General features: G+C 44.0%; 1 protein-coding gene across 9 annotated transcripts in view; it reads left to right on the top strand.

Annotated features, from left to right (window-relative positions):
* RABGAP1L (RAB GTPase activating protein 1 like) overlaps window positions 1-13,542 on the top strand; it is a 159,838-nt gene that overhangs the window by 103,918 nt on the left and 42,378 nt on the right. For all 9 annotated transcript variants that reach the window (XM_015869564.3, XM_085510952.1, XM_085510954.1 and 6 more), the window contains one exon: window positions 2,097-2,138. In XM_015869564.3, the coding sequence (XP_015725050.2) occupies window positions 2,097-2,138 (42 nt within the window). The remainder of the gene's footprint in view (window positions 1-2,096; window positions 2,139-13,542) is intronic.

Here is a 13,542-nt window from a genome sequence, read left to right as displayed (position 1 = left end):
GTGTTCCTTTTCAACCCAGACCATTCTATGGTTCTGTGATTCTATTATCTTTACCATCTGTTTGTTGCTCCTTGTTCTCCATCTTCATGTCAGGCCTTTTCAGAAGCCAACTTGTTTCAGAGAGCAGAGAGAGTCAAGCTGAGGGCTTCTGGAAGAGTGCTTCTGGCTGCAGAGGGTTGAGGAACTGTGAACAACTCTCACTACAAGAGCTGGCTTCTGAGCTTAATGAGATCTTTTTGAGTGCTGGAGGCCTGTATGCGAGCTTAAGAGGGTTCTTAGGTAACACCTGATGGAAGCAGGGAGATACTGTACAGACACTCAGCTAGACAGATAAGCCTCTAGACATACTATTGTAGGAACTGCTAGTTCTTCTGGTTGCTGCAAGCTCTGTGGAGGGGCACATCCACGTGCCTTCCTTCTGGGATCTCTGCCCCTGAAAGCTGTGCAGTCCACACACTGTCCTTTGTTTGCCCAGCAAAGCTTCTTGGGTTGAAAAACAGAATGGATGCACGAGAAGCAATAGGGCACAATAAACCCCTCACCATTCTTGTGCTTTAAGGGCAGCTCTTGTTTATATATATGTATCTAGTTTTCATTTTTGCTGTTAAATGTCAAACAGAAACTGAGGTAATTCTTGACAGCTTTCATGTTTGCAAAGACACTAATACTGAGATCTGCGTGATAATAAGGCAGCTATTTCAAAATGCACAGTTAAAATGATGACCTTTGGTTTTAGAAAGTCATTATCTGAAGCTTATTTAATATGGGCTCTCTCCTCTTTCCTTTGAGGGTGATTTGCATGTACTTCCATGTTTTCATTATAAAATTGCTGGAGGGATATTGCTAGCAATGATTTATAAGTCTGGTACGCACTGGTATTTTTGGTTCTTCTGCTTCTAAAATAGATGGAGGAGTTTAAGCTGAATCTTATAAATCAACGTGTTGTAAATGAAGTAGGATTTTAAATAAGAGACTGGAAAAAATGAGCTGAGATAGCCATGTTTAACAGCTATGAAAAAGAAGGCAGTGTCAGAACAGTCTTTCTTGCTCTAGGAAGAGGCATTCAGGTCTGTGGTTTGACTCAGTGGTTGTGAGTTACTTAACCAGGTGGGTATGGATGCAATGGGGCATTGGCCTCCGATGGGTGTTTGGGATATAGCTGGGAGTGCTGTGCGCTGAAAGAATGGCTGTAGGTGCTCTGGGATTGAGTGTCATGACTGAAACTCACAGACAGACCTTTTGTTCTTGTTAAAACAAAGTGTGAGGAGCAAAATAACGACTGTATTTGAAAGCTCTGCTATCACTTTTGGAAGAAGGGTTTCCTGTTAACGCTTTTTGGCTCAGACCTGCTGCAATTGTGACCTCTAGTGGAAAAAGGCAGTCTGTCATGATGACTATGCACACTAACTGACTGAACTATGCAGTATTCAGCGTGTCTAATGTGGTAGCATTTCCAAGACTAATTAATGGCAACATCCCTTCATGGCATTATACCACCTATAGGAAGGAAATACAGTTTGTTCCCAGGAATGCCTCCAAAGTCTCTGTGCATAAAGTCTGATTTTTATAGGGGTGTAGTCAAGTGCTTTTAAGAGACTTGGAAAATACTCCATTGCAGAAGCAGAAACTCCCTGAAGAAGGCTCCCTTCTCCAAAGTTCTGCTGTTATCTCACAACAGATTACACTGACGGTATTAAGTGATTGATAACAGCTCTCAGTTACTGGGAAAAGTCTTGCCAGCTCGAATATTTCTGATGCTTTCCTGAAGGGCTGCTTGGTACAATATCCTGTACTGCTGATGAGAAACAGCATTGGCAGGTACTGGAGAGCTGGAGAGGCATCCTGTGACATGCAAAGCACCTGACTAATTGCACAGCGAGATTCCATAACTCCAAAGAGCCTCCATCTTCCCCAGCCAGGAGTTTGAAAGCTGAGCCTTGGAGCTTTAATGACGAGCTTTGAAGTGTAGAGAGGAAAAGAAAGGTGTTCCCTAGGGATTTGTGGCATCTTGTTAAGATGCTGCATGGCGATAAGTAGCAGAGAAAAGAGATTTGTGTGCTGGCAATGATTGAAGTCTCTTTCTTCTTATTTTTCAGGGTATGAACGTAATCTTTCACGTAGCCCTGGCTCTCTTGAAGGTAAGTCAGTCATTGATTAGAAGCTTTTCTTATTCAACTGTATGGAGTGTTTGAATGTAGTGTAATGAAGGGCTGATCATGGTGAGACTTCTGGGAGAAAGAACAGAGGAGAAGTATGCACTGAGGTAGAAATGTCTTCAAAACTACAGTTATGATAGATTTGTTTATCCCTTTAAAATTAAACTTAATCATATCATAAAGTTCATGGAACAAGGAGTGCGTTCTTAGCACTTAAGTGTCTCATATGAGACTATTTAGGAAACAATTCTGATTCACTTCACAGCATATTTATTTTATATCTGGATTCTTACGTATAAATACTCAAGAAATGTGTTGGAATGTTATTTGGTGTCAAATGTATTTGCAGTGTCAAGGGAGGAATGGAAGTCTTTTATGGAATGGGTAGCTTCTATCTTTGGTTTAGACTCAGAGTTTACCTAAAGCAACGAAGCACACACAAGAAAAACCCGCCTGCAGGTGAACCATTGGCTCTTCTGATGGCAGTAAGACTGCTCAAAATGAACTCGGATCAACCTTCACAAGTCGGCTTTAGTGCAATTGCAGCCCTTACATGGGCATGTGATACAGAATTAGAAGTTCCACCTTAGAATTCAAGTGATTTGGTCCAAAGCTCAGGGTAGAGCAGCCTGCCAGTACTGACACAGCAGCCCCGTGACGTGGATCATTCACCTCCTGCTGTTCCAAATGCTCCACAGTAGGAATATATCTGTGTGCATCTATGTCTGTCTGCCTGTTTATATGTGGTGGTGCTGCACTGCAAATTTCAGGGCACAGGCGATCACCTGGGGAACAGTAAGCTAAGTGGGGGACCACGGGTGAGTATAAGACAGCAGGTAGATTTATGCTAAGGAAAGGTCCCAAGTAACTTGTGTTGCACAGTCAGCGTCAGGTGGTGGTGTCATTATCAATGTAAGTATACGTATTAAATGAACCAGCCTATAAGCTGAAATGTTGGTTAATGTATGTTTCCAGGGAAGTGCTCCCACACGGGAATCTAAATTTGTATGTACAAGAAAAAGAAGGATGGGGTTGAGAGGAGTGTGCATTCTTTTCTGCCTGTTTTGTAACTTATTTGCAGCCAGGGAGGTGCTTCTGTTTTCTGCTTTTTATGGCCCATATGGTTAAAGGGCAGCATAGCAGGTGCTGGCATGAGAGAGAGTGAAAAGGTGAGACCGAGCCTCCAAGTAGCCACCAGTTGGGATCAGAACTTGGAAAGAGATACCAGTATATGGATGTTCAGCCGAGGAAAAGGAAAAGGAGGAGTGCTTGTGCTGAGCTGAAAATGGCTGGCAAGGCTTTTGGGAAATTAGAATTCAGTTCCACGTAGTTCTGCGGTCTGGCTTGGAAACTATGGGTGTACACCCAGCAGTTCTGTTTGCCTTGTGTTTCCTGCTGCTGCTGCTGCTGGAGACGGTTGAACTGAGGTTAGCAACGGAATAAATCTTTAGGAAACACGATAAGACTTGGAGTAGTGAATAAGGGTTTTGTAATGCCAGAAAATTACCCCAGTTTATTTAAACAGAAAATACTCAGTCCTTTCCTTGTACTTATATATACTCCACAACATGCTTTTTTTCCAGTTGATCATTTCTCTTTGGCCTTTCCAGGAGAGGAAAATTCAAGGAAGGATGTTGTCAGTTTTGTTGTAACTACTTCGTGATCTGAAGAGTTTGCAAGTTGATTTTAATTCTGCATGTAGCAGGTCTAATACTTACTCGGGGTGCTGTATCTGCTCCATCAGCCTTAGGCTCTGAGTGGGAAGGGAGGTATTATCCTGAGCAGATGATGCTATACCACAGCCAGTACCAGCTACAAAGACATAGATAAGTAGGATCAGTTTCTAAATCAGATGCACTCACATCAGAGCACATTTCCGTGGTGGTACCATCACAGAGCTGATGACTGTATGTCATCAAATTAGCATTATGATTGGATTGCAAGCGTGGGTTGCTGTTCTTTTATGGAGGGAAACGCGGAGACCTGAAATATTTTTTTCCTATTCAGATGTATTCATAACCCCTTACAGTCATTAGAGATGATGCGTTTTAGTTTGCTGGTTGTTCTAAATGGCAGAAAGTGAATGTGAGTGCTGCAGAGACAAAGCTCTGAAAGCTGTGAGGTTGTAAGGCTGTGCCTGTCGCTGGTTCTGAAGTGAATGGAAGCAATTCATGGAATCATAGAATGTCCTGGGTTGAGAAGGACCACAATGACCATCCAGTTCCAACCCCCTGCTGTGTGCAGGGTCGCCAACCAGCAGCCCAGGCTGCCCAGAGCCACATCCAGCCTGGCCTTGAATGCCTGCAGGGATGGGGCATCCACAGCCTCCGTGGGCAACCTGCTCCAGTGCGTCACCACCCTCTGGGTGGAAAACTTCCTCCTAAGATCCAACCTAAACCTCCTCTGTCTCAGTTTAAAACCATTCCCTCCTGTCCTATCACTGGCCACCCTCGTAATTCCTAGGTTTTGTTCTGTCTTAAAACAGAGCTTTTGTTTTCTCATCCTCAACCTATTGGATTTAGTTTGGAGGAGGGGATCATCCAGCAGTGGAACATCTGAGTCTTCATTCCATAAATGCCATTTTTCTTGCATTTTTGTGAAGTGTGTGCCCCTCAGTCCCCCATTAAATAGCAACAGAAAGCTTTTCTCTCGAGTTCCCCCTAACTCACTGCAGTTTCTCACTATTCCCGCCAGCTGCTCGTGCTTAGGGTGAGTGGCTTCTGGTTTGGAAACAGCAGTGCTGCTTCTGTGACCAATGACCCGTGATATCTCGGTGCCGTGCTCTTCAGAAAATGAACATGTGTTTGAGACACCAGGGCTGTCCTCTCCATTTCCTCCTCCCACCTTCTGGGTATGCAACAATATGGATTAAAGCTCCTTAGCAGTGGAGGCTGCCCTTTGTGGCAGGGCATTAATCTGATTTACTGATGGCAAAACAGCCTTCATTTGCCGTAGCATCCCAACGTTCTGCTTTCCAATATGTGCTGCTTATCAGTGCACCGTCAGCCTCTCTATCCAGCTGGTGGCAGCATTTTACAGCTTGGCATTAATCACTGGGTTACATCACGTTGAGACTGCACCTGAATTAACACTCACTCAGCTGTGCTGGTAGTGCAGACATTGCTTGCTTTTCTTTTTGTGAGCATCAGTTACCAGCAAAGCATTGAGGTTGGAGAAGAACCCAGTGCTGAAAGAGGCAGCTGAGAATAGCGTGCTTCAGACAGCTCTGCAAGCAACATCGCACTGGGATTTTCACTTAAAATCCCTGGTAAGGCTGTTAGAAGAGGAACATGTAGCATTCCAGCGCCAGCATACTTTCAGATCTCCTTTGTCATCAGCTGGTTGGTTTCTTTGTTGGCAAGTAGCCTGGAGAAGAGAAGACTGAGAGGGGATTGTATAAGTGCCAATCAATATCTGAAGGGCAGGACTCAAGAAGATGGGGCCTTTTCCGTGGTGCCCTGTGACAGGACAAGGGCCAGTGGGCACAAATGGGAACATGGGAAGTTCCATGCAAATAAGAGAAGTTCTTAACTGTGAGTGGGCTGAAATAGGCTGCCCAGAGGTTCCATATTCTCCTTCTGTGGAGATATTCAGGACCCAACTGGATGCTTTCTATGCCACCTACTGCAGGGAACTGCTTTAGCAGAGGTTCACTTCAGTGCCCTGTTGTCTTCAAGTCAGTACTTATGTATATTGTTCCTTGAACTCAGCCAAATGTAAGCAGCATTTCTAATGGTTGCTCTGAGTTTTGTCCATCGTTTACCTCCTGAATTACCAACACAGAACTTCAAAATGACATCTGAAATTTTGCTCAGCGTTAAAGATATAGCTCAGAAATTTATCCTCATGAGAAGTGGACACAGCAAACATTGACATAGCAGTGATTGATTTTCACCGGCCTTGGATTCTGTTGCTTATGGATGAGCTGTACACCCGATTCTTCAGGGAGCTCTGCAGTTTGCGTTGTAAGCCAAAATGAAGCTGCCTTTATCCCCCAGCACACACATATGCTGCTGATATTACCCCTTGCTGCTCTCTAGGCTGGGGCATTAGAGTTTAAAAAGTGGGGTTGAAAGGGGTTTTGGACAGCTTGTATCTCTTCACTTTCTCCTGGCCATCATTATTTTACAGGTTCATTGTATCCCTCATCAGCTGTCTATTTTACAGGCTTGTTTGTTTGAGTCTGTTTTTTATCTCCTCACTTGGAGCCTTATTCTCTCATTATATACTTCTTGGTCTCTGTTATCTCTTTTTTTGCAGTAGGAGTACCAGAGTAGTGCGTAATATGGAAGATGAAAGCATGTTGTGGAGTTGTATTGTAGAATAATGGCATTCTTGGAGTTTAAATTACCTTACATTCCTATTAATTCCTGCCATTTGACTTATTTTATTGACCTCAGCTGTGCTGTTTTCATTGAATCACCCACAGTAATGCCAAGATTCAGAGTGGCAATTATCAGCTGTCATTTATAGGTAAAAATGATAGATTTTTTTTCCCATTTGCAACAATTTACACTTATCTACACTGAATTTTCATGTACTGCACTATTGCACAGTCACTCAGACTCTTACAGTCCTTCACTTCTTTACTGTAAGCCCTGAATAATTCAGTAGCATTTGCCAACACTGTCACCTTGTGATTCATCCTCTTTTCCAAGCCATCTAAGAACAGGTTAACCAGCACAGACCCTGGCACTGAGTTGGAATCTGCTTTGAGAAGTAATTGCTTTGTTGTGTTCTCTCTGATAACGTTAAGAGATGTAAAATTCAGTAAATTCAGATTGTTCTGTTGCAACTGGACCTGAAAAACAGGCAGGACAAGGTAACTTCTGATAAGGTGAGAGGTGAAGCACTTGTTGTAGGCACTTTGTAATTCATATGGCTTTTCAGATTTGTTCTGGTGCAGGGTTTGTGTTATCCTTTCCTAGAGAAGAACTTGAAGGAGAGCTTTCTTTTTTGTTCTTCAAGGTTTAGATTCTATTTAGCTTTTCAAAGCCAGTTATTCTTGCCACTAAAACCCCAGTTCGGTTTTTTTATGGATAGCTGACATGTAAAAGAGAGATGATATCATACAAAGGCATTGATCAATTAGCAGTTGATATAAGCAATTAAGGAAATGTTCAGTTTATCTCAGTACTGACCTTTCAGTAGCATGCTCCATTATCATAAGATGCATGGGATGGGAGGTGAGGCCAGCAGGGCTTCTGCAGAAGGACAGGGGCAGAGGGAAGGCATAGGACTGGGAGAATGGGTGGGCAGGGTGAGGGTGCAGAAGGGGAGAAAGGAATCTTATATATAAATATATATATAAATAAAGAGCATTCTTCCATGAGCCACTTAGTCAGAGTTCAGTGGACCTCTGTTGTCTGTGTCTGAGCTGACCTAATGGCAGCAGTGCCCATGTGAGCAGGTATTTCATGGCCAGAAAAACAATGCAAACATACTTAAAAGACCAGATAGCTTCCAACTTGGAACTCAGAGCTCTAGTAATGTGTGCTTACCCTAAGGCCTTAGTGTGCCAGTTACTGCCTCCTGGGCTGTTTCCAGGTTTTTATGTTGACTTCGGCCAGGCCTTGCTGAAGAATCCAGGGTAGCAAGCTAATGGTAGAGCTGAAAGCAGTGCCAAAGGCATGGATGAGAGCAGTGAGGTCTGCATGAAGGGCAAATCACAACTGTGCATCAGACACAAGTAAAAGTAAGATGCAGTGTTCAATTAGGATGTAGAAATATCTGAGAATGGATGGGAGTATGAAAAGTCTCAGCCTGCAGATCTAATGACCGGGTCACTGTCATGCTCTGTAATAAACAATGAGTGATGGATTTCAGCTGGCAGTTCAGGTTTTTTATGAAGCCTTGAAACTTTTCAGGGTATCTAAAACCTGTTTTTTTAAAGAAGAAATCCAGGGCTGATGTAGAAACTGTAATGATGGTAGTAGATCACATCCCTTGGGATGCTTGTCCTGTAGTTAATTTTCCTCATTCCTAAAAGCGTGAACCTTATTTCTAACCTGAATTCATCTGGTTTTTGCCTCTAACTACTGGATCCTATTATAACTTTCTAGAATTAAAGACTTTATTTAATAATCACTTCATTCCATTATTCATAAGCCCGGATCTTACCCACAGTGAACCAAATCTCGTTAAGTTTGATTTATGCAAGGAGGAATGGAAGGCTTTTCACATGGCCGGTGCTCTGCATGCTCTGCCCACAGGTTGTGCCTGGTCCCCAGTGACTCTGCCCCTTCTGGTTTCTTCTGTCTCTTCTTTGTTTCCCAAATCACACCGTGTAATGCTCTCGTTTCTTCCTCCTTAATGTTTTGAGTCGTGTTTCCAGTCACATGTTGAGGATAGGATCTTGATGCTTCTTGAATATCAAGCTACCTTCTTTCTTTAAGCCCCTTTACCCTTCACAGATGGTTTAGTGAGGTGAGAATTCAACCAATGGTGAATAACCAGTCAGCGTTACATTGCTGGCTTACACACATCATACTTAATAAGATGATAAGCTGTAGTCTTTGGAACTGCACGCTGATGGAGTTTTACTCTGTGTCACTATTTTACCTGAACATGATGTTTCAGAATGTGATGAAACACGTGATTTTTTTATATATAAATTATGCAGATCAGAATCGTTTTCAATTACTGTGGTTTAGGTGTCTCGAGCTCATTGTGGTATGTTACGATTTTATTTCTTTACAGCGGGTTATACTCTGTGATGGAAACATGCATTGTTTGTTACAGAGCCCATTTTACAGCTAGGCAATGCAGAGGGGCAGCAGCAGCAAAGCACACTGCCTGAATGCAGGCCTGTGAATGCAGTGATGTGCTGCCTTGTCCCCAAGCAGATGGTCAGTGCACCTGGGGAGCTGCAGGACCACGGATGTGTGACATCACTGCTTTCCTGACGAACGTGCAGTTAATTGCTAGGGTTGATTCAGAGCACATACTGACATCATCCGCTCCCAGCCCTCCGTCTCCAGATTTAGAAATGCATGAGGAGAAGGCAGGGCTGGAAGTGATGGTTGGTTGTTTCATTCAGCACTGTATAGGCCGTGCAAAGCTGGCTGCATCTGCTGCATCTGCCCTTCCCTCTCCAGCAGCCTCTTGCTGCGTCCTTTCTCCTCTCCAGTCCAGCAGGGGCGATGGTCCCAGCCCTACCTGCCCATCTCTGTAGTACGCTTTGTGTCCGCATTGTTCAGCAGCACGTCAGCCAGCAGTCCCTGCGCTGCCTGGCAGTCTCCTTCGAGTCATCCATCGAGGATGCCGTCCGTTCGTGTACGTGAGCCTGGGATCCAGCAGCAGAGCCTGTCACAGTGGGATTGATGGGAGGTGGAGGGGAGGGGAGCCCATCCGTCCCGCCGCTTACTATTGGCTTCTTATTACGGCATTCTCCCCTGAGACGCACACTGCATGCTCATTCCCCCTCCCAGCCCCCTCCTCCCCATCCCTTCATTGCCGATGCACAGCGAGAGGCAGCAGCAGCCGCCGCCACGCTTGTCACCAGCCCGAGCTTGCAATGAGCTCATCCTTTTCTCTTTGCAGCTCCAGAACTGCCCCGGCTTTATTGCTCTTATCGCTGCTGCTGTCTGCTCTCACACAGCCTCAGACACACTGAGCCCTGAGAGCTCTCCCTTGCCTTTCTTGCATCAGAGCTCTCCCACACTTGTTTTCTGCCATTTTCCTGCCTTTTTGGGTACATTTTAGATCCATGTTTTCTTTGGTTTGTTTTTCACATCCTTTCTGGACTCAGCCCAAGCAAACACAGTGGATGATATTTTTCCTCGATTCTTAGCAAAGATGCTTTTCTTGCTCTGAGCTGTAGACGCCCATCTGAGCCTGTTTCCGAGAGCCGGGGCTGGCTCACCTCACCTTGCATTGCACTTCTGGAAACTGGGGTTAGAAGCCTGTTCTTCTCACTCTGGATACTTACTACTTGCTGCTGATGGAAGAAGGGGTACCTTGCAAAACTCCGGCTGCCAAGCTCACCCCACCTGTCAAAAAGTCCCAGGACATGCATGACGAGAGGAGCAAGCTGGTGAATGAGTATGCATGTCGGGTGCTGGAACTTCTGGGGATGGGGCATCGCCTGTTTGTGCCTCGGCTGCTTGCGGTGAGATCACGTTTTCTTCACATTAAGTCATTGTGAATTTGCCATCTTCCCTTTCAAACCTGCTTCCCCTGGGATTCTTTATGCTGCATGGAAGTGGGAGAGCTCTCTTGGCTTCTCTCAATCCAGCTCCTGGGTGCTGACTGTTCCCTATACCCAGCAAGGCTGGTGTTGTGATACCTGCAGTCCCAACCAGGGCTAATCCCATAAAACATGTCCTAAAGCAGTGGATGCTTTTGTTCTTAGTTCTGTAATGGTTCCTGATAATCATTCTGTGTCTGCTCCCAGGTGCTGCTGGAAAGTGCTTTAATTCACAGCAGCATCAGAGTTCTGTTTTAAACATTTTAGGCAATCATAACAATTAAAGATGTGGTGTATGGTAGTTTTCCGTGTTCGGTTTTGGTAAGGCAATTTAAGTATAAAGAAGTTCAAAATGTTTGTGTGGAATGATCTGGGAGATAAATCGTTAAAGCTGTTTTTTATCTGTCATAGCAAATGATGTCTGTCTGTGAGATGGCCCGAAATTGGTGTGGCATCTTACGGCACAGAGAAGTGCACTTTCATCATCACTGCTGCTGCACAGAACACACCCAAAGCCATTGAACAGCAGAGGATGCAGAGTTGGTCCCTGCCCTGGGTGTGCTCTGGGTGCTGCCCTGGGGTTGGGTGGCACAGCACACCAAAATGCCATTTAGGAGCCGTGTCTGAGGAAAGGCAGCTGCTGCTGCTCCACGACTTATTTCCACACCCTGTGTAGCCCCTTATTGTGCTGTGTTTGTGTGACCTGTTGTGCATTTTCATGGTGCTGCTGAGCCATCGTGGCGTGTTCTGCGGCGCCCTCGGATGAGTGGTGGTGTAAGATGCTCAGCGTTGGAGTAACGGGAAATAATAGAAAGAAAGAAGGGTGGTTAGTTGCACCTGCATGTTGCGAGTGTCGTGACATGACAGGTGCAATATTCACAAGCTCACAGATTGCAAGTGAAGTGAAGGGCAGTTTGGGTATGTCTGCAATCACTTGTAGAACTGGGTGTAGCCATGGACTGATAACGTGTGGCTGAAGGTGCTGTGTGTGAGCACAGTGCCTGCACGGCTCCTGCTGCTCCTCAGCACTCCTCCACCCCATTTTGCAGCCTCAGTGCTGCTGATCTCCTGGGAGAGGGCTGCCAGGTCGTTCTGAATTGGTTTGTGATGAGACAGAGTCACTAGGCTTTTTCACTTGATTCATCAGGCTTTGGAACTGGCCCTCCAGGTAGGGAATACCAGGAAATTGGTGGACTTAATCACCTGGACAACTTTTCTGAATGATGATGTTTCAGTTACTAAAAAAAGGAGGAAAACGGCAAAATGATGCTAATAATGTCTGTTCTCTTAAAGAGGTTTGATTGACATTCATCAGTATTTTAGATGGCAGATGGAACGTTACCTTCTGTAGTCTGGATCTGCAAACACCGGTGGTGTTTGGAGCAGAGGTGCAGCAACTTAAAACCACATCTAGGTGTGTTAAAGATTAAATATGGTCTGATAAAGTACTGTAGGGTCACTTGAAAGCATTCTGGATTTACTGGTAGGATGTATGATAGTATGAGTATGGCTGGGTTCTCCTCTGCCTTCCAGTGGCTCTCTTCTTCCCTACCCATGCCCATTAGGCTGTGCAACAGGAGGTTTACGCTCACTGGCATCCCATAGAAATCCTAAACAGAAATACAACGTATGCTTAATTCTGTAGAAATGACCATGGAATTGTTCAATCTATTTGGATAAAAGAGGAAGAATTAAATCAGGGATACTCAGTGTGGTTGATCGGAAGTTTCTTCTGCTCCCTGAGTTCGCAGCTGGGATCAGGGGATTTAGTTGGGAGAGTCAATGAAGAATGAGACTGCAGAATGAATAATTAAAGATGGCAAAATTAAATTAAAGAAAAAAAAAAAAGCCAGGCCTTTGTCTTAATCACATTTCCCTCAGCATTTTGAGAAGATAGTGGTAATAATAATAATAAGGTAAACCCACCATTACTCAAGTCGGTCACAAAGAAGAGCTCAGGTTTTCTGTTCATGCTTTTCAATCATCTGCACATTCCCAGCAGTTCATCTGTAGGCTTCAAAGCTTCCCTGCTACTTCTGCAAAAGGGCTTTTCCTTCCTTTCAGCCATTCCATATCAGGCCATTTTGTGAATCTACTGAAATATGTGGGAAGGACACTTGAGGAGACATTGAACCAAACCCTACGAGGCAAGCAGAGACTTCAGAAGTGCATAGATCTCAATGAGTCTCCTCTTATGCCTGTCTTTTTAACACATGTTTTAAACAGAAATATGATTATTTAAGAATTACCTCTCAAATATTAAAAAATGCCCTGGGGTCCCCAGGTGCACAGCAGTGACATATACCTGCCAAACTGGAATTAGCGGCTCATTAGGCCTACAGATGGCTGAGGGAAAGAAATTGTTGGTGAGATCCTTGAGCTGAGTGATAGGAACCAGTACATTTACAGAGCCCTGCCAGTCAAACAGCTGCCAGAGGGGCCTGGAATGTCTTTGTGATTTATAGATTAAGATCACAAAATGTCACAAAATGTGAATCATTGAATATCGACAGCGCTGCGTACTTCTCTTGGACTACATATACATCCATCTATCCCTCTTTCTAAGTACACGTACATATGTACTTATATACACACACTGGTTTTTGTTGTTTCCTGTTCTTAATTAGTACCTGAAAAGGTTTGTTTGCATAATGTACACAAATATATATATATATATACACACAAAATAGATGGCCCAGTTAACATTGGTCTTAAAAGGTTACTTTGATTTCTTGTCTACAGTGTTGTGAAAGTAATTGGTTTGAGGGTTGTTGCAGAGTCATTGTAGCAGTGATACAAAGGGAACCCTGGGAGAACTGCCTCCAAGTATGAATTTTTACTCATCTTTGTTGTTCTGATATATTTGCCTCTGTCTTTTTTGGTATTTGTTTGTTTTAATGAAGTGCTATGGATATAAAGGGTTGGTGCCTTTGCTTCTCTGAGGTTTGGTGGGATAACTTAAGTGTTGATCTTAAATGTTTTTAAAGGTAAAGAAATACAAGAGCCCAAAGTACACGATGCTAACTTTTGGAAAGCTAAAGCAAAATATGCTTTATATTAATATTAATTAATATTCAGATTAAAATGTTTGCTTGAAATTAGAGCAGCTCAGCTCCTACTAAAAAGGTGGAACTCTGACAACAAGTGTGCTCCATTGTTTAGTGCTAGGAGCAACTGTCCAGGAGCTGTGATTGAAAA

Source organism: Coturnix japonica, chromosome 11 (genome assembly GCF_054131305.1).
Source record: "Coturnix japonica strain WE chromosome 11, WE-NBRP24, whole genome shotgun sequence".
Lineage (NCBI taxonomy): Eukaryota > Metazoa > Chordata > Aves > Galliformes > Phasianidae > Coturnix > Coturnix japonica.
Note: the sequence above shows the minus strand (reverse complement) of the source record. Positions and strands in the feature narration are given on the sequence as shown.